The 21,238-nt window shown below is 37.9% G+C and overlaps 1 protein-coding gene across 1 annotated transcript; it reads right to left on the reverse strand.

Moving 5' to 3' along the window:
- Window positions 1-5,394: 5,394 nt before the first annotated feature.
- LOC101737032 (uncharacterized) lies at window positions 5,395-20,976 on the reverse strand. The gene is made up of 6 exons (XM_062669428.1): window positions 20,712-20,976; window positions 13,073-13,157; window positions 11,869-11,955; window positions 10,457-10,705; window positions 9,612-9,753; window positions 5,395-7,538 (listed from the first exon to the last, which is right to left on the reverse strand). The coding sequence occupies exons 2-6, from the start codon at window positions 13,148-13,150 to the stop codon at window positions 7,321-7,323; spliced, it is 774 nt and encodes a 257-aa protein (XP_062525412.1). The 5' UTR covers window positions 13,151-13,157; window positions 20,712-20,976; the 3' UTR covers window positions 5,395-7,320.
- Between the last annotated feature and the right edge of the window lie 262 nt (window positions 20,977-21,238).

Genomic DNA, 21,238 nt, shown 5'->3' on the forward strand with positions numbered 1-21,238 from the left:
GTGGTCGACGCTCCGCTTGGATCGTCTGATCACTGCCTTATTCGTGCTGCCGTACCACTCTCTCGTCCTGATCGTCGAACGACGACCATGTATCGAAGAGTTTGGCGGTATATGTCAGCGGACTGGGATGGATTGCGTGAATTTTACGCATCCTACCCATGGGGGCGGTTCTGCTTTTCCTCTGCTGATCCTGACGTCTGTGCGGACCGTCTTAAAGACGTGGTGCTCCAGGGGATGGAATTGTTTATTCCCTCCTCTGAAGTGCCCGTTGGGGGTCGCAGCAGACCCTGGTATAACAATGCCAGCAGGGATGCTGCACACCTCAAGCGGTCCGCATACGTGGCATGGGATAATGCCAGGAGACGTCGGGATCCTAACATCTCAGGGGAAAGGCGGAAATATAACGCCGCTTCCAGGTCCTACAAGAAGGTAATTGCCAAGGCGAAGTCGGAGCACGTCGCTAGAGTTGGCGAGCGATTGAAGAGCTATCCCTCCGGGAGCCGTGCTTTTTGGTCGCTCGCCAAAGCTGCAGAAGGAAACTTCTGCAGGTCTAGTCTCCCACCACTGCGCAAGTCCGATGACAATCTGGCCCACAGCGCGAAAGAGAAGGCTGACCTTCTGGTCAAACTCTTCGCCTCGAACTCGACTGTGGACGACGGGGGTGCCACACCACCGAACATCCCCCGGTGTGATAGCTCCCTGCCGGAAATCTGCTTCACACAGTGTGCAGTCAGGCGGGAGCTCAGACTCCTGGACGTCCATAAGTCGAGTGGGCCAGACGGCATCCCCGCAGTGGTTTTGAAAACGTGCGCCCCTGAGCTGACACCTGCGCTAACGCGTTTGTATCGCCTCTCTTATTGCACTAACAGGGTTCCGTCTTCATGGAAGACCGCCCACGTCCACCCTATCCCCAAGAAGGGTGACCGGTCGGACCCATCGAGCTACAGGCCTATCGCGATAACTTCCTTGCTTTCCAAGGTGATGGAGCGAATTATAAATACACAACTCCTGAAGTATCTTGAAGATCGCCAGCTGATCAGTGACCGACAGTACGGTTTCCGTCACGGTCGCTCAGCTGGCGATCTTCTTGTATACCTTACTCACAGGTGGGCTGAAGCCTTGGAGAGCAAGGGCGAGGCTCTTGCTGTGAGCCTTGATATCGCGAAGGCCTTCGACAGGGTCTGGCATAGGGCACTTCTATCGAAGTTACCATCTTACGGAATCCCCGAGGGTCTCTGCAAGTGGATCGCTAGCTTTTTGGATGGGCGGAGCATCACGGTCGTTGTAGACGGTGACTGTTCTGATACCATGACCATTAACGCTGGCGTTCCACAAGGTTCGATGCTCTCCCCCACGCTTTTCATCCTGTATATCAATGACATGCTGTCTATTGATGGCATGCATTGCTATGCGGATGACAGCACGGGGGATGCGCGATATATCGGCCATCAGAGTCTCTCTCGGAGCGTGGTGCAGGAGAGACGATCAAAACTTGTGTCTGAAGTGGAGAACTCTCTGGGGCGAGTCTCCGAATGGGGTGAATTGAACTTGGTTCAATTCAACCCGATAAAGACACAAGTTTGCGCGTTCACTGCGAAGAAGGACCCCTTTGTCATGGCACCGCAATTCCAAGGAGTATCCCTGCAACCTTCCGAGAGTATTGGGATACTTGGGGTCGAGATTTCGAGCGATGTCCAGTTTCGGAGTCATCTGGAAGGCAAAGCCAAGTTGGCGTCCAAAATGCTGGGAGTCCTCAACAGAGCGAAGCGGTACTTCACGCCTGGACAAAGGCTTTTGCTTTATAAAGCACAAGTCCGGCCTCGCGTGGAGTACTGCTCCCATCTCTGGGCCGGGGCTCCCAAATACCAGCTTCTTCCATTTGACTCCATACAGAGGAGGGCCGTTCGGATTGTCGATAATCCCATTCTCTCGGATCGTTTGGAGCCTCTGGGTCTGCGGAGGGACTTCGGTTCCCTCTGTATTTTGTACCGTATGTTCCATGGGGAGTGCTCTGAGGAATTGTTCGAGATGATACCAGCATCTCGTTTTTACCATCGCACCGCCCGCCACCGGAGTAGAGTTCATCCATACTACCTGGAGCCACTGCGGTCATCCACAGTGCGTTTCCAGAGATCTTTTTTGCCACGTACCATCCGGCTATGGAATGAGCTCCCCTCCACGGTGTTTCCCGAGCGCTATGACATGTCCTTCTTCAAACGAGGCTTATGGAGAGTATTAAGCGGTAGGCAGCGGCTTGGCTCTGCCCCTGGCATTGCTGAAGTCCATGGGCGACGGTAACCACTCACCATCAGGTGGGCCGTATGCCCGTCTGCCTACAAAGACAATAAAAAAAAAAAAAAAAAAGAAATAACATAAACGGCTTTTATAACTTATACTATGCGATAATACTGTCTCATGTTAGCTAGTTTCCAGTAGCATTGTAGTAGGCAATCTAGTTTCCAAACGTATACATGATTTACCTATTTAATTCGTGGCCTAAAACATAAGACGTCCGGTGCATTTGTATAATAATATAGCGGTGTACCGGTGTTCGAATCCCACAGGCAGGTACATTTTTTCTAATGAAATACGTACTTACCTTCACGATTGACTTTCACAGTGAAGGAATAACATCGTGTAATAAAAATGAAACCCGCAAAATTACAATTTGCGTAATTATTTATGGTAGGATCTCTTGTGAGTAACTATACTTGAGACCTTAGAACTTATATTTCAAGGTGCGTGGCGCATTTACGTTGTAGATGTCTATGGGCTCCAGTAACCACTTAAAACCAGGTTGGCTGTGAGCTCGCCGACCCATCTAAGCAATAAAAAAATAAAAATAAACCTAGTAACAGTATAATAATAGTTACAGGATTGGGTAAACAAGCTCGCTTAGTTTAGTTGAATCCGTTGGAATCCTACACTGCAGAGCCGTAACATTGAACAAACAATAGCATTTCTGCGGAGAATTGAAAACGTCTGCATAGAAATTGCTGTTTTATATGAAGGAAGTTTACGATAGAGAAATCAACTGAAGGTTTCAACGAAGAAATTTCTACGGACCTCAATTTATGAATTTGGCATATTCCATACATACATATAAATGCGAAATACCGTCCGTTTGACGAAATATCCGAAATTATATATGTAACGCAGCGTTCCGTTTCGCGGGGCAACAGTAGCCAAAGGGATCGTGACTCAGGCCCGTGCCGTGACGACCCACCCCGCGCTACCCGCGCCCGCGCATCTATTGCATCATTTGCACCCCCAATTAGTGCGCGCCAGACTTTGAAGCGGAATACACGCGTCCCTCAGTCGATACCGGAACTGACAACCCGAGAGTCTCATGCCAGTCGGGCACCTAACATTTATTGCAGTCACGGCCCTTGAGATATCTGTCTGAACTGTTGTATATTTTGGGAATGACTGCCTCTCACCTTTAAACATGAACAATCAATAATTTTCTACCAATAACAGATTGTACGACAAAACACGAACCCACTTAATAACGGTTTTTTAACCAATTTTATAACAACTACAGTAGCTATCTGTTAAAAACGTCGATATTTCAATTACTTTTGAGAATACAACATATTATGCAGATGCTTTAAGATCACGAGCATTGGAACTAACGACTCTCCTGAAAACAAACAAATAAATATTACAGCGCGTGACATTTTTAATGAAAAGCAATTAATTTTGAGAGTTGTAGTTTATTCTGTTATTTTGATAACTATTAATCTTTTGTATTCTACTAAATGGCGATTTTAATTAAGAGCGGGTAACACCGAACGGAGTTGCGTCTGTCATGCCGGACGAACGTCATCCATAAACCTAAGAGATAGATAGATAGATAGACGAACGTCAAGACATTCCATTCTCTTGTTGACAGCGGTCGCGCGTGGCTCTAATTATTATTGTAATCCCTGACTGTTTAAGCAATTTAACCGCCTGTATAATTAATATAGTGATTAGTCAAGACTACGGTCTATATATTTCAGCGTTTCCTGAAGTTTAACGCCCACCAAGCATTCCTGTACTGACGAGATTACGAATCAAAACTCATTTGGCACAGTCCGGCCACCCGAAGCCTGATACATACAATAAATGAAATTAAAATCACACCTACAATATAATATGAAATCATCTTTTATATAGTTTTATAGTAGCTATACATTCGCTTTCAAATCGTTTCTGTTCTAATGTAATTTTACTGAAAGCATTTGGCGGTGATTTGAATTCACGAATGTCTTATAAATTCTCCAAATGCCTTAGTGCTTAATTACAAGTCTTAGAAGTGATCGCGTCAAGCTTAAGCATTAAGTAATTGTTTGAAATAAATGAAAAAATATCTATTGAATTCTGGTAACAACATTAAATTTTGATAATTTATACATAGAATCTATATCTATACTAATATTATAAAGAGGAAAGATTTGTTTGTTTGTTTGTTTCGAATAGGCTCCGAAACTACTGGACCGATTTGAAAAATTCTTTTGCCATTAGAAGCCGACATTGTCCCTGATGAACATAGGTTATTATTATTTATTTTTTTTCTTTTTTTTTTTGGTTTCATGTGTGTTTTAATGTTTCCGAAGCGAAGCGAGGGCGGGTCGCTAGTATATTAATAAACTAGCTTATGCCTGCGACTTCGTCAGCGCGAAATAATTACTTTGGCATAACGCAAAAATTTACCCGTGACTTCATTTACGTAGAAAGTGAAAATATTTTTGAATAATAAAATGTTAAAGATTATTTAAAGTACCAAAATCATCTTCATAAAAACTCCTTCACAAATAATCACATTTATTTTAGAACAAATTTGGTTAGCATAAAAACATTATAGTGAGCCAACCTTAAAATACAGACATATGCTGTCGCGGACTTTTTTTAGAGCTTTTAAAGGGGAACAATTTTGTCGTACATTATTTTAGCAAAACTTTAACCGTTTCCGCAGCGGACGCAGCAGAAGTCCTCAAAAGGTAAAAAACCCAGATTTTGAAAAATTCTTTATTAGTGCTCCGCTTGTATTGATCTTCGCGTGATGTTATATAGCCTATATATAGCCTTCCTGAATAAATGAGGTATCTAACACTGAAAGAATTGGTCAAATCAGACCAGTAGTTCCGGGATTAGCGCGTTCAACCAAACAAACAAACTTTTCAGCTTTATAATATTAGTATAGATACAAAGTTTCGTCACAATAGGACGACTGATTTGGTTGGATGACGCATAGGCGCCATGGAGGACAAACTTATAAAGACAAGATATTTTGTATTTATACAGAAAATTAAACCACACTTTGCGTGGGTAATTAAATTTAAAAAAAATATTCTTGCTTTATTCAAATTATATAAAATGGGTTTTGTCAAATTCGAAAAATAAAACAACTTTAGTAATTTTCAGTAGTACATTCATTATGTAATTTGTACACACTCTAGATTATCATAAAAAATAGAATACAACATTTTATTTCTACTAAACATTGTCAGTTCGCGACATACAAGAAATAATTGGTTTCAGTCGTCTAATTTATAATTATCTATATATTCTTTTTGTAAATTTAACTTGTTTTTCAAAAATAATAATAATCATCTCAATACCGTGAAAAATAAATTCTAGAATAATAATAACAATAAATCGAAATAGCTAAATTATAAATTTATCGATTACCACGATGACGTTTTAGAAATCGATTTTTTTTAATCGGGTTTATTGCGTGACGCAGAGTGACGTATATAATAATTTAGAGTAGATCGGCAAATGAGTCCTTACTTAATGCGATATGTTAATGTAACCGATAATCGTTGAGGTTGTCAGTTCCGCGACGTATAGACAAAAGGTTAAAGTGTACATTTTTTTGTATCAGTTGCTTTGCGCCCTTGAAATAGTAACGCTTGATTGACGCAATTGACGCCGAGCAGAATTGGAACTCGTCGGAGTTTATATCAATCGAAACTAATCAAAACTATTAAAATCTCGGACTGAGTATTTTAATTTTATGATAACGACGGTAGTCAGAATAATTTTGAAATTTCCACGAATAACAACGAGTAACTGAAATAAAGATATATTCGAATGTAGATAATAATCGAATGGAAACAATAAACGTGAGATTAAATCGTAAAAGTACTTTTAATTGAGTCCACGCGAAAATCGAAGGAAACGAAATTGGATTAACGAAGTTAACTAAATCGATTTTATTAAAATCGAAGAATAATCGTAGATGTTATTATGATTCCCGATTGCAAAATTGAGGAGATTCATTCTGCCGCGTCATTTTTATGTGAAATTTAGAGGGTTGTCTTTTTTGGGTGGGACAGTTCTGAAGACAGACTAAAATATCCTGAACACGCCTTTCATTAGCTTGGCAAGTGTGTTCGAATTTAATGGGATCTGAGAAGGTTATAGTCACAGACTTTAAGACGTCCACGTTTAAAAATTGTAGGTAAATTAAACAGTGATGACGTTACGTTAACCCCTGGAATAGCCTCATAGGGTACCAACGAATAGGTAAAGGTAAAAAAGATATTTTAATTTAATAAATTCGCGCCAATATCCTGACATCAACAGGATAATAAAAAAAAAACTATTTTTAATTCGGTTGTTTAAGTATGTTTTTTAAGGTTTTCAATTACATAAAAAATATATTTTTTTAGAATTATTACTAAAGCCCTGCTTTAGTTGTGGGTACGCGGAGTTACAATAGCTTTTTCATTCGAATATGAAAGCTTTTGTTTAACCGTCAACTCTTCATGTATGGTATCGATACATTAATTAGCTTTTATCTAGGATAGCTCCGTAATACGAGTACATACCGGCTTCGAGCAAGCTTTAAATCAAATTCAAATTTAAATTCTCCGAGACGAGATATTGATATTTTGACGTCACATTTTCACTTTTGTTACTTAATTAAATATAAACATTTGAATTTGACACCTAATTTTAATTACCAATTAAAAAGTCTGTAACAAAATAAATAAACTATGTATCTAATAATCAAATTTCCAGATCCGTGGTTCTGTTCTAGTATTTCTTATTCATTTATCAAAAAAAAAAAAAAAAACAATCAAAAATCCCAAACATTTCCTTATTAATTTCCCTTATCTTATTAAATATATATAAAAAAAAAAACTTGAAAATTAAATTATAGGAATACATTGAAGTTTATGGTTTGGATATTAATAATTTAATACGGGCAAACGGGCTTGCGGTTCCCATGGGCATCAACGTGTGAGCTGCTACCAAAAGACAGGTTTGAAGTCTTATTTCTATTGTATAACGGCTGTCCGACCCACCCCAGTAACAACATCCATTCTAAGCAGGACTCTCTACATTCTGTTTCTCTACAGTTTTCTTCTCATCGATGTCGATGACCTGTTCTTTCTTCGGTGGACTCCTTTGGAAACCTTGGAGGCTTGCGTTGATCAGGCATTCGACGTAAGAAGGGGGCTTCTCTGAGATACCAGTTGCCCTTTCCAAGCGCAGTGCTTTTGTGTATTTCTGAATGATTGTAATGAAGACAACGGCGATGACTGAAAATAAAAAAAAAAAACATTTTCTACGGTTGAAGAAAATATGAAATCAGCGGGTAGTTAATATATGCTTTTTTAATTTTTTTATTACTTAGATGTGTGGACGAGCTTACAGCCCACCTGGTGTAAAGTGGTTACTGGAGCCCATAGACATCTACAACGTAAATGCGCCACACACCTTGAGATATAAGTTCTTAGGTCTCAGTATAGTTACAACGGCTGCCCCACCCTTCAAACCGAAACGCGTTACTGCTTCACGGCAAAAACAGGCGGGGCGGTGGTGCCTACCCGTGCGGACTCACAAGAGGTCCTACCACCAGTGATTACGCAAATTATAATTTTGCGGGTTTGATTTTTATTACAAGATGTTATTCCTTCACCGTGGACGTCAATCGTGAACATTTGTTAAATACGAAATTGTTCGACAATTACATAAATATTTGTAGCGGTAAAAGTAGTCAATAAACAGTTCATGGAAACGTAGGTATCCGAAGCTATTTGTGTATTTTTAAATTTTATCCTCAAAATTTCCGATACGGTTTTCCTTTTAGATATCTAAGAATTAAGAGGAACGTGATGATTGTATGATGGGAACACGATTTCGCTCTTTGGTTTTATTCCTAAATATAGAACGTGTGTCTCTGTCATGATATTTTAATATTAGTTTTGAAGGAAACAGTGTGAGCTCTCCTGGTTTCGTGCTATAATAGGAACGCTTCGAACAAAAGGTGAGAATTTTCTAAACTAATCTAGTTTGAATTTGGAAATCATTAATATAAATAATACCTCTATGGATTCGTTTGTCATTGCTTATTGCTTAGTAAACATTTTTTTTTATTGCTTAGATGAGTGGACGATCTCACAGCCCACCTGGTGTGTTAAGTGGTTCTTGGAGCCCATAGACATATACAACGTAAATGCGCCACCCACTTCTAACGTCTCAAGTATAGTTACAACGGCTGCCCCACCCTTCAAACCGAAACGCATTACTGCTTCACGGCGGAAATAGGCAGAGTGGTGGTACCCACCCATGCGGGCTCACAAGAGGTTCTACCATTAGTGAAAACCGGTGATTGTTTGTGTGTTACTAGTAAAATCTAATACTATAGATATTGCAGGGTTAATGAGACTACCTACCTACAACTACGAGTAAGGGGGATCATCTGAGTGTAATAAAGATATCCGCTGAAAGAAGGCAAACTTTTTTTATTGCCCTTGTTGGCAGACAAGCATACGGTCCAGCTGATGGTGTGTGGTTACCGTCGCCATGGACTTCAGAGCTAAGCTCCTGCCTAACATTAAGGTGGCGCCATTGAAGCAAAAAACAGCGCCATAGTCTATTAAGGTACCAGTACCTAGATTAAGGAACGAAATGCTTCGTACGTAAATAGTAATAAAGATAAATAGTTGAGATACTGCATATTTTTTTACTACACAACTAATAAAAATATCGATATTTTCAGCGCAGCACACTTCACTCTTTTTAAAACTGCTATTCTCTTTTCATTTCCGTTTCCTACACTAGCACAATTTCGGTGAGTCTTCCAAAAATGACTTGCTGTTTATAGATGGGCAGTATTTCAACTTGTTCCCTATACCAGATGATCCTCCTTATTTAATACCCTCCATAATTAGAAGTAAGGTTGAGGTAACAGTTCCAAATGTTTGCTACAGCAATCTGTTTCTAGGAATAAAACTGGAGTTGGCTTTTGACCTTGCAGAGTTGCAAATTGCGGCATCAGCTATCGACATTTAAGGCCGTCAGCGCAAAAGTGGCCTAAGCTTACCATAGTTAGTATGGAGGCAATTAGGTTTGAATTTTCAAGAATTTGAATTTGAGTAGGCAAAAAAAGAATACGCGCAAAAATAATGTTTACAAAGATATCTGTTATCTACTGGTGAAACTATGGATAGGCCGGTTTTGCATCAAAATTTATTATATTTTAAATAAATTCCAATATACGTCATATAAGCTTGAATATAAAAAATTGTGGGTTAAACCACTTTTGCGCTGATGGCCTCATTTATAATCCTATTTAAATCTTTATAGTTTAAAAACTAATTCGTACTTACATATGTCAAGGAGTTTCAGGAACCAGTAAGTTTCATTACCGAATATATCGAAGAAATGCGGTTGGTATCCGAAATAAATGATTTGCATCACGACCTTTACTATGGAGAGGCTGAGGAACATTCGCATCGGTTCGGGATTTCTCTGGAAAAAATGTATTTTGATCAGGTACCGATTCTACTCTGGATGGGTTTAAATTAAATGTACTAATCACAGACAAACAGTTAATTGGCACTAATCTGACGAAGCATGTTGCGGATAATAACATGTACTTTTAGGTTAGGAATATTGTGGTTTTTTTTTTATAATAAATATATCAAGATTTATAAAAAAATTGGCACTATGTCCGCTGTTCCTTTGCCGACTTTTGTTTTTTGTAAACTTTCTAGGCTTTTTTTTTTTAGTTTTAGAATAACTGTTCTTTTTTTTTCAAAATCTAATCATTCACTGAATGGATTTAAAACTTGGGGTGTCAGTGCATACGTATATCATGGCCAAGACACTTGGGATATCCAAATTAAACCTGTCGTATTTATAAGCGTCAGATTCCAATTGAGGACCCGAATTAGAGAAAGAAGGTGGACGGAGTTAGACAGGCCGTCTTTCTCATTCAGCAACATGCAGTCCAGAATGTTTGGCTGAGGTTAGGACCAGGTACTAGGACGGTCACTTGTCTCTTGACCTCTCAATTGACCTCACACTAAATATGGGAGAATTTACGTTTCCTACTTAGAATGCCCGGTTGATGTTTTGATGCCACCCTATTTCAAAGTGCATGCATTTCATATCCTGTGGAAAAACTTTACTTAGTCCGTTGCGGATAAAATATATATTTTAAATTACTAACCTTATATAATGCTCCCAAATAGGACACGACAATCCTCAACCAAATCAGATTAATGAGAAAATTGAGGATGTCAACCAGGTACACGTGGAGAATACCGGGATAGCATCTGGGCTCTGCGATAATCGATGTGTACTCAACATACATATTGTACTGACGCCTAAATGTCCCCGGGAATGGGTAGAAGCCGTGGGTTCCGAGGTTTAGAACCAGGAGTAAAGGCTCCACAACCGCCCAGGGTATAGCGCTGAACTGTAAAAACAGAAGGTTCTTTATTTCAAATCCAAACCTCATCCATATTAAGCCGTAATTTATGGCTGGCGCATCGAAATATGAAGGATCTTAAACACTATCCTGTTTTGTTCTGTAACAGAAAAAGGTGCTGCCAATTTTCCATCACACTGTCTACGGTATACCTATTTAGAAAAACTTATTAGTCCCCTAAATTATCTTCCTTATTTCCTAATTAGATCTTTTCTAGGTAGCCTTGTAAAGAGAGAAATTATTTCGTACAAAGAATTCGAATATTAGACAAATTGCCTAATCATACTACCAGAGGATGATATAATGTCAAACTGCATGAATGATAAGAAGAAGCATTGGAAGTCTATTGATTTTCAAGCAATCTTCTATTTGAGATAGAGCGTCAATCTTTCCTTCGAAGAATTTATCAACCTGAACATCTTTTGTTCCTAATCTAATATATCAAAGCGAATGTTTATAGGTTTGTTTGTTCGTGTTCTGTGAACGTTGTTATTCTTGTCAAATTTTGGTCTTTATATGGCTGTCCGTCGACATTTCTAGAAGCATTTCGTAGCTCGGTAGTATAGTCAAAGACATTGATATCATTATGAATAGTGAAGTGATAGTGAATTGTGAAGTGATTGACGGACTATACTTAAAAAATGACTATAGCGTAATTAAATCACAAAATGAATCTCGCTTCCGAGGTTGCAATTTCTCTCGTACAAAAATGAGACTTTCAACGCTGGTGGTAAGGTTTAATCTACGATGTACAGACTTGCATGTGTACCAGTATCCAATTCTGCCGTGAGGCATTCGTGGTTTCAACAGCCGTTATAGAATAAAATTGATAATGCCCACTGAGTTTCTCGTCGGATCTTCTCTGTGGGTCGTGTTCGATCCGGTGGTAGATTCTGCGAAGCACTGCTCTCGCTAGGACCAGTTTTAGCAACACCTCCTGGTTTAAGCCCCGAGTGCTTACCTACACGCTAGGGTATCGCTGATATAGCCTCTCAAAACTATCACTATAAGAGGTAAGGTTAAAAATGTATCTCTAGTTATACTACCGTAATGCCTAACCTACCTAATAAACTTGATCTTATAGCAATAAGGAGGAGAACTCCAAAAGTAATTCTTTAAAGTACCGTAATTAATTTCGTGGAAAAACATACCTTATCGTAATTAACGTCGCACTGGAAGCCATCAGTGACAATAGCAACTGTCAGCAAATGAAACGCTATATCCAAGACACAAGACACCTGGAAGCAAAACAATCATGCGTTTCCGTTTATTGTTTGATACTAAGAACATTGTGAATTGACACCGTTTGTTCATGTTTCTAAGAATTTTTGTGTTCACTAGAAACATGACTTGGGAGTAGCGGTAAAATAAGTTATTTCAGTAATTGTACATATATAATTGTAATTGTAATATATTTAATCATAAAAAGTTACACTTTCATTTAAAACATGTCCCGCTTTATATAAACATAGCTAATAAATTATTAAATCAGGTTATATTAATACAATTAATTTACGTAAATGGTTTCATTAGAGGTCGCACTAAGATACAAAATGTTACAACTAGAATTCGGAAACTAAAATGGCAATGGACAGGACATACAATAAGAGGCATAGAAAAATGGAACAAAAGCATAGTGTTTTGGTACCCTAGAGATAGAAAAAGGAAACGAGGCAGACAGATTCGGAGGTGGGAAGACGAGATAAAGACTAATGGCAGGAAAACTATGGACAAGGAAAGCTCTAAGCCGAGTAGAGTGGAAAGAAATGGAGGAGGCCTTTGCCAAAGTTGGGCAAACAGACCAAGTTGTCGATGTCATCGACTCGGCAGAGTCGTTAATTTAAGTTTATATAACGGCCGTCTGGTGTAGTGGTAAGTGACATGGTCACTACACAAGGGGGTCGCGGGTTCGAATCCCGCCAAGGGAAGATATTTGTATGATAAATATAAAAATGTCTTTTCCAGGGTTATGGATGTATATTAAATGTATGTATGTGTATAATAAAAATCTTATATTTATTTCCGTTATCTGGTACCTGTAACACAAGTTCTTTACGAACTTACCACTACTTTAGGCAGTGGCTTGGCTCTGCCCCTGGCATTGCTGACGTCCATGAGCGACGGTGACCACTTACCATCAGGTGGGCCGTATGCTCGTCTGCCTACAAAGGCAATAAAAAAAAAAAAAAAGTGGCGTGGTTGTTAGTAAATATTTATTATTATTATTTGTAAATATCCTTTGCGTCTGAATAAAGGCTTTTATTGTTATTATTATTATTATTTAAACAGTATATTACATTACTCTCGTAATTAGTGACATTAGATTCATTTATAAAATTAATTCCATGAACTCACCAAATGCAGATAAGCGATGACGAAACATATAGTGCGTAATTTGATTCCACAGCACATGTTAGTAACGTGTAGAACCATTGTGAGACTGAAACGAAATAAAATTATCTTTTAGTCTAGTTTTTTTTTTTATTGCTTAGATGGGTGGACGAGCTCACAGCCCACCTGGTGTTAAGTGGTTACTGGAGCCCATAGACATCTACAACGTAAACGCGCCACCCACCTTGAGATATAAGTTGTAAGGTCTCAGTATAGTTACAACGGCTGCCCCACCCTTCAAATTCGGTTTGCATTACTGCTTCACGGCAGAAATAGGCAGGGCGGTGGTACCTACCCGCGCGGACTCACAAGAGGTCCTACCACCAGTAATAGTTTAAAGAAAATCGTGTTCCACGTGCTTAGTGCGAGTTTCTTAGCGTTCTCGGTAGCGTAAAAGTTAACTCATATTTGTATGCAGTTGGAACAGCGCCCCTAGCGGCAAACGTACGCAAACGAGCCCATTTCATACAAATATGAGTTAACTTTTACGCTATCGAGAACGTTAAAAAACTCGCACTAAGCACACTGATATTGTTAAAATCATACGAAAGAAATAAGTCTTCGGTCTTTATGTGTGGTGTCTTCGTACCGGTTCAAAGAATCGGAAAACCTATAGAGTATACAATTGAAACATAGACCTCATATTGGCCGTCGTAAAAACAAAATGAAAGGCAAGACTTCATATATGACAATGTGTTAACGTAGTTTTGTACTTATTTATGGGCTTTAAAATAAATGTTTTTTTTATTGCTTAGATGAGTGGACGAGCTCACAGCCCGCCTGGTTAGTTAGGTTACTGGAGCCCATAGACATCCACAACGTAAATACGCCACACACCTTGAGATATAAGTTCTAAGGTCTTAAGTGTAGTTAAAACCACTGCCCCACCCTTCAAACCGAAACGCATTATTGCTTCACGAGAGAAATAGGCGGGGCCATGAAATTGCCATGCAAATGTGCCATTGCAATTCTAATATAGACTGCACATGTAGATTTAGGGTAGAGGTAAACGTTAAGTCGTTGTAATAAGGTGCATTTGTGCAAATCCACAGTAATTGATTTAAGTACGGATGACGCAGCAATTCATCGAATTGACGAACGCCCACAAAAATAAAAATAAAAGTCATATGTCGGTCGGTGCACTCTGCTTTTGACCCAATAACCAATTAAAAAATCCTTCATTAAAATTCATCAATTCTAAAGGCCAAAGGTAATGGTCAAGTCGGATATATTTTATCCAAAAATAGCAACCACGTAAGTGTGTATTTTTTAAATTTCATTTTTCTTGTATACTCAGTCTGTAATTTGGGATATTTAGATCCATTATTTAAAGCAATCTCTATGATCACGAGTCTGTAATATTCTCGTTAAGTTTGGTCAATTCATTGCGCTATGTCGAATTGTTGAAACAATTCACGGACCCTCTCTCGTAAGATCATGGTACTGTGACAGAAATATTCCCTAATTTGGCCGTAATAACTGTACCGTCCCAACAAATTGAAGCACAGAGGAAAAACATACTTATAATCTTTTGTTTCCAAGTTTGTTAAGTCCAAATTCTTGAGAGCTGTGTTTTGGTAGTTTGCTTAAACTGTCTGAAACTATCTTTGACTGGCCGTTTGACGTTCGCAGGGTTCATTACTACAAAATTTTCCCTTAGTAATGATGAGAAAAATGCCGCAAAGGATAAGTTTTTTTAATGTAAACTTCATCGGGATTCCGCTAAATCCACGGATGACATAATGCCATTACCAGCATCGTATTGTGGTTTTACCAAAGAGCTCGACCGTTCACGGTCAGTCCCATTTCCTACAAAAAATGATCCAATGAAAAACAATAAATTATTTATCAACGCGATAATAGTCCAGAGTTTACGCAGTCCTCATAATTAATAAACGGCGGGGCACGTCTCGTTTAGTATGTAGTTAATTTTCTGGCATGCTAAAAATTTTGATTATTACTTAGATGAAAAAAAAAAGATAAAAAATAACCGTTTTGAACAAACAAAAATAAGAATTACATCAATGTAGTAGTTAATATGCATTATGTAGGACAACTCAATAACTACTGGTAAGATCTTGATAAAATTTAAATCGGATGTATAGCTATCGTAGAAAAAAGCTGTGAGGTAAAACACACATAGAAAAAATAATCGAATTGATAGACTCCTTTTTTGAAGACGGTTAAAAAGACTAGACACTTCAGTTCTTTTCAGAGTCAAGAGAGGGCTATGATTTTTCCCCTCCTGTTTAATATACAGGGGACCGGTCCTCGGTTGGGGTCAGGGTCTTAGTGTAATTGAAGCCGGTGACTGTGTTGACGAGTGTTGATGACGATGCGAGAATGCGGGAATTGTAGTAGCCGAAGTTCTTGATTGTTCCGTCGCAGGTCCCCAGTGTGGGAAGATATACGACAAAGGGAAGATCTTCCACCGAGCGGGTGATATTTGCTCGGTAGACCGACGGTCCGAATGTTGTTGTTCGGAACTTGTATATATGCTTGCTCATCTTGGAAATGTCGTAAGCGAGATTCAGGCATATCTGTTCTGTGATGGCCACCGCCACAACGTCTTAGTGGCTAATGTTTCGAAAGTGCATCGGGAAGAAGTGGATGCACGTTGACTCAAATCGTAAGAGAATATGCGCAGAAGAGATCTAGCAGATTTGAAGAAGAAGCAGAGACATCGTTTGTAACCTTACCAGTGATGGTATGGAATATGAATACGACAGACTCAACAGGATTTAGAATATGAATAGGTAATATGTATTATTTCCTGGTTTAATGAGTTGTATATTTATTAGAACGTTATCATTGTAAATTGACGGTATAAAGGTATATGTGTATAAGAATGCGTGACTCAATGCGCGTCGCACTCCGTGTAGTGATATTAAAGTTTCTTGGCTGATTCGATCATCATCCATTCGATCCCACATCTGGCAAAAATTCGCGTGACCAATAATTTGTTTGCTTTTAGTCTGGGCGCTTGGTATGTATAGGTTCAACCGTTTATAAATACAATACATGGCTCTAGTTCCTATGGTATAGATTACTGCGTGATTGGTGCGATTATTGATGTACTTATTTATCTTGGGGCTAATAATGTGTGTGAGTAGGAATCACTGATCAGTATTCTCGTGTATAAAAGTTGCGCCACGGCCTCCTAGATTCCGCGCTAGATTTGCTTTTTTTTCCTACATATTCCTTTCAGCTTCTCCTTGACATGTAGGTGAGCTCACGGGGCTAAATCCGAGTGTGTTGCCAACACTGGCTCTAGCCAGTGCTGGAGTTGCTAAACTGAATCTCTGTAACTAGTTTTTTTTTGTCTTTCTGCTTATTTGCTCTGTCGAAGCTGTTCGATGTCAAATATAAACAAAAAATAGTGTTTATGGATTTGGAACTTGACGCTGTAAACAATTACCAAGAAATTGTTTAATCTTAAAATATATCAATCAATAGTTTGTGAGGTAGTAAGTTTATTTTGTCCTAAATTAATTTTCGTACCTCTTAATAATTTTGAAAGTGCTTATGCTATTCTAATTGAATTAATATTTCAAGATACAGAACTATTTAGATATATTGAAGATATTCTTGCTAATTTGAAATTTTCTTCTGTTTATCCCACATCCTATAGGGATGCTATAATGTAGTATGTTCTCATATCATACTGTATAGGTATTTGACATCATTTTTACGACCGGATTGCCTGACGTCACTCTCTTTGGTTGGTTGGTTTTCCTCGTATCCATTACGACATGCCTTTAGGAGATATTTTTTCTGTTTCTTCCTTTGGTGTTCCTTTTATTTCATCCGCTTTGGGTTCTATTGTAATGCATTATTATTAGAAAACAAGATACCAAATAATTAAAATAATACATTCAGCCGTTTTTTCTGCATTTAAATAATAATATAGAGCTTATTTGAAATATTTTAAGAACGTTTATTTTGGTCTTATATTGCTCTATTAAATTTCGGTCCAAATCTAGCTAGGAATAATTAATCTCTGGCTCAAGAAGTTACAAACGAAATTTATTAAGAGCACAACGCTGCTGTTTCAAATCAACGTTGGAGCACATTAAAATACCTTGGTTAATCTGTGTACATTACTGCTTCAGCATCAGTACTGGACTTTTTTGCGGGAACGCGAGAAGTGATGTTGCGTGTTTTGTTTTATTTTGTTTATTTAGTGTTTCTTCAAGCTTAAATGTGTAATAACGGTGGTTTTATTAACTGTTTAATATCTGTGAAACTGCATAAATGTGAGAAAATTAATCAAAGATGCTGGACGTAACTTCTCGGGATCCTCCAAAAAGTCCACTGAAACAATCTCAGTAAATAAATAACCACCATTTTACGGAGATTATATTTCATCCCATATCATCTCATCTTTATTTCATTTCATTTCACTCCATATTATCATTTTTCATAAAAATAAGAATATAAATTAAAATAAGACATGACTTAAAGGTCTTAGTTACCAGATCATAAAATACCTAAAAAAAAAGTATCAGTACTATAGTTTAATTTTAGTTTTACACTGCAATTCTCGTCGTATGGTATGTTTACTGCTTCTAAAACATTTGACCATACCAATATATTTCCATTGGACGTTCTGTGGTTTGCTGGTTTCCGTTCATTAATGCCATTGGGTTAAGAGCCGACACGCATTGATTGATATAGTTTCTAATTAAAACTTATTTATATAAAAAAACAACCGACTTCAACTAATTAAAATGTGAATATCATTGATGCAATGATGAAGTTAGTAAAATCTGTATTATTAAGGATTTACTCAAAAACAACTGGTTAGATTTCTTTAAAAATGAGACAACATGGGAATACAAGCATTCGAATAAAAAAAAAACAATCTTCAAAATTGATTCAAAATACCCAAAAACCCAAACAGAGTCGAATTGAGATCATCTTCCTTTTCCTAGAATTCTGTTAAAAATAAAAAAAAGACTTCATTAAAAACACAACAAACAAAATACGCAACTTTGTTAACTTTAATGTCGAATTTTTTTAAGTGCATTTAATACCGAACTCTTACTACAGAAGTAATTTTAATGAAATATCTATTTAAAAACACAGATATGAAAGTATAAGAAAAAAAATAGCTCCCTCTTTGTTCTGAAGTTAGTAAAGGGTTATAATTAGCTACTATTGAGTCATCAAAGTATGGCTGGGACACCTTTTTGTATGAATGAGGGATTACTGGTGGTCCAGAGGCCTTTGCAGTTTCAACAGGATAGGTAGGCGAGCAAAGGCTCAGCCAGATTTTGAAACCAGTGAAGGGCTACCGCAAATACATACAACTGAGAAATCAAAACAAAGACTGTGACTGTGTGACATAGATTTACCAAAATATTTTGAAAAAGGTACGACGCTTTTATTTCTTGAAAAGACAAACCAAAACCCTGAATTATATTTCGTGTGCTGCGATACTAAGTGCATTAAATATTGCACACATCGTATTTTTAGAACTACCTTCAACATTTATTTATTATTTGAGTGTCTTAGCCCGTTCCTACCAAATAGCTTTTTTTTTAATTTAACCGTCGTCGTGACATTGCCAATGATATTGATCATCTGTCTTAGTAACTCCAACAAAACAATCAATATCACGTCGGTCAGTGTACTTTCACCGAGCCATTGCATGATGCAAGAACATTTTATTAAATTTGTCAAATGAAATGATTCACCGACACATGGATCGTGTTTAAGGTTGCGAATTTGTTTGCACTAGAATATGGACGATCGATATTCATAGATCGATATGTTTAGGTGCAAAACATCGATGTTTTAACATATGAAGCAAAAGTAAATTGTGAAGTGTGATGTTGGAGTTTTTTATTGCCCTTGTAGGCAGACGAGCACACGGCCCACCTGATGGTGAGTGGTTACCGTCGCCCATAGACTTCAGCAATGCCAGGGGCAGAGCCAAGCCGCTGCCTACCGCTTAATACTCTCCACAAGCCTCGTTTGAAGGAGGACATGTCATAGCGCTCGGGAAACACCGTGGAGGGGAGCTCATTCCATAGCCGGATGGCTGGCAAAAAAGACCTCTGGAAACGCACTGTGGATGACTGCAGTGGCTCTAGGTAGTATGGATGAACTCTACTCCGGTGGCGGGCGGTGCGATGGTAAAAAGTCAAGTCCAATAATTAAACGCTCGCTTATAATCCGTAAAACGTAGTTTTAACTAATAACCACGTATAAGAAATAAAATAGACAGTTTTATTTTCTACCAAAAACATCAATGTTGTGCTATCGATGTTTATCGTACATCGATACTTTTAATTCGATGTTTTTGTAATATCGATCATCCCTACTCTAGAATGAGATAATGTTTCTACAAATACTTAAATTGAATAATTTCTTAAGTATTCTTGTTTATGTAATTTTGATGAATTTATATTCTGGGTAATTTCAAATGTAAGGTACGTACATACGTATACACGTTGTTATTGATATAATTGCACCAAAATATATTGCCATTATAAATACATCGAAAAATTAACGAATTGTCAATACAAACATGGTTTTTAGCTACAGTTTGAGTCTCAACCATTTCCAAACCGGACTGACTGCTTTTAGGCAGTATAAGAAGCATGGGTCTGTCAATCTTAGAGAGCATAAACTAGAACCATAAATATACTAATAATAATACTTATAGCGCATTGTGGTCCACAGAAATCAACCAGAATTCCACTTATTTCTATCGCGAAGCAGTTATGTGTCTTCGGTTTGAATGTTGGAACAGCAGTTATAAGAAGCCATTGACTTTGAATTCATCTTTCAAAGCGATAATCATTTTGTGTCTGTGTTATTTATTCACTTATACAAAGAGTATAATATAATCACTATGTTATCACTTATATACCCGCAGGAGGGGAGAGCTCGTTCGCCCGTAGAGACAAAAATGATAAATGTTTTATGCAATAATAAATAAGTATTTTGAATGAAACGATTGCTTCTGATTATTCTTTTGAGTTTCACCAAGAATGTTGGCGACCTCACGGCTCAGCCGTGAGAGGGTAGGAGACGTTCCTAGGAATAATTCGAGCGTCGCCTAGGTTGAAGTGTTTCTGTTCTAAATTTACATAACAAAAAAACCATAGTTAGTTTTCGTATGATTCATTACGCGATCTGCCAGTACGCTGACTCATTCTAAGTTGTTAATCAACATATAGAGTTAAATTTTCATTTATTCGGATGTTTTTTCTGCCTGCTTGTGACGCACTCGATCGTAATATGACAAAAAAGATTTGATACTACTAGTACCGGTACAATAAGGTTGTGGAGTTCATTTCATTGTACTAGAATGGCAAAAATTGTTTCTGAACATACCTAATACTAACACGAACTATAATAACATTAGATTATGAGCTCGTCCACCTACTTAGGCAATAAAAATAAAAAAGATAAAATACTAATGTTTTTTCTGATTAATGTATTTAAATGGCATTCCAATGACCACAAGTATTTAGTACAAAGAGCGTAAACTTACCGCCACGAATGAAATAAAAGAAAACAAAAAGGCAATAAAACAACATGCACGACCAATCGCTATAGATTTTCTAGATAGAATTTGTAAAATACCTACACGTTTCCAATTGAAAGAACTGCACGCAATTCACCACACACACCCACAATAATAGTTTTATTGTTGATTGTATATACAAATCGAAGCACACAAAAATTTAACTAGCCAAATTATTTATTTTCGTAAATTTTTAACAGGAAGTTTGCGTTGTTCGACACCACCACACGAGAAACCGGTTCGCGTAATAACTAACGAACGAATGCCGCCACGACATGCGCGTGAGCACAGCTGCAGTGTACAACGTTTGCGTGTGTAACGTGCGACACAAGCACTGTGCTTCTGTGTGCGTGTATGTCGCAGTCGAACTGACAAATGAGTCGACTATTATCAAAGCCGGCAATGTGACTTTTGGACAATTATTAGTAAATCAGAAAAACGAATTATTGACTTTGTATTCCGTTGGCAGTCACAAAATTCTTCTGAACGACATCTTAGATAAATAACAGGTTAAGTATTAACCTTTATTTAATGCAGGTTTTGAACCGTATTCTTTGAAGGAGACGATTATATCCAAATCAATCTGTATT

Source organism: Bombyx mori, chromosome 7, assembly GCF_030269925.1.
Source record: "Bombyx mori chromosome 7, ASM3026992v2".
Taxonomy (NCBI): domain Eukaryota; kingdom Metazoa; phylum Arthropoda; class Insecta; order Lepidoptera; family Bombycidae; genus Bombyx; species Bombyx mori.

Excerpts from the sequence above, each read along its gene's own strand:
- LOC101737032 (XM_062669428.1), bottom strand. The coding sequence starts at position 13,150 with ATGGTTCTACACGTTACTAACATGTGCTGTGGAATCAAATTACGCACT. Across the intron at positions 11,956-13,072 it reads TCATCGCTTATCTGCATTTG|GTGTCTTGTGTCTTGGATAT; the intron begins GTGAGTTCATGG and ends TTTTGCTTCCAG. Across the intron at positions 7,539-9,611 it reads CCTGAAACTCCTTGACATAT|TCATCGCCGTTGTCTTCATT; the intron begins GTAAGTACGAAT and ends TTTTATTTTCAG.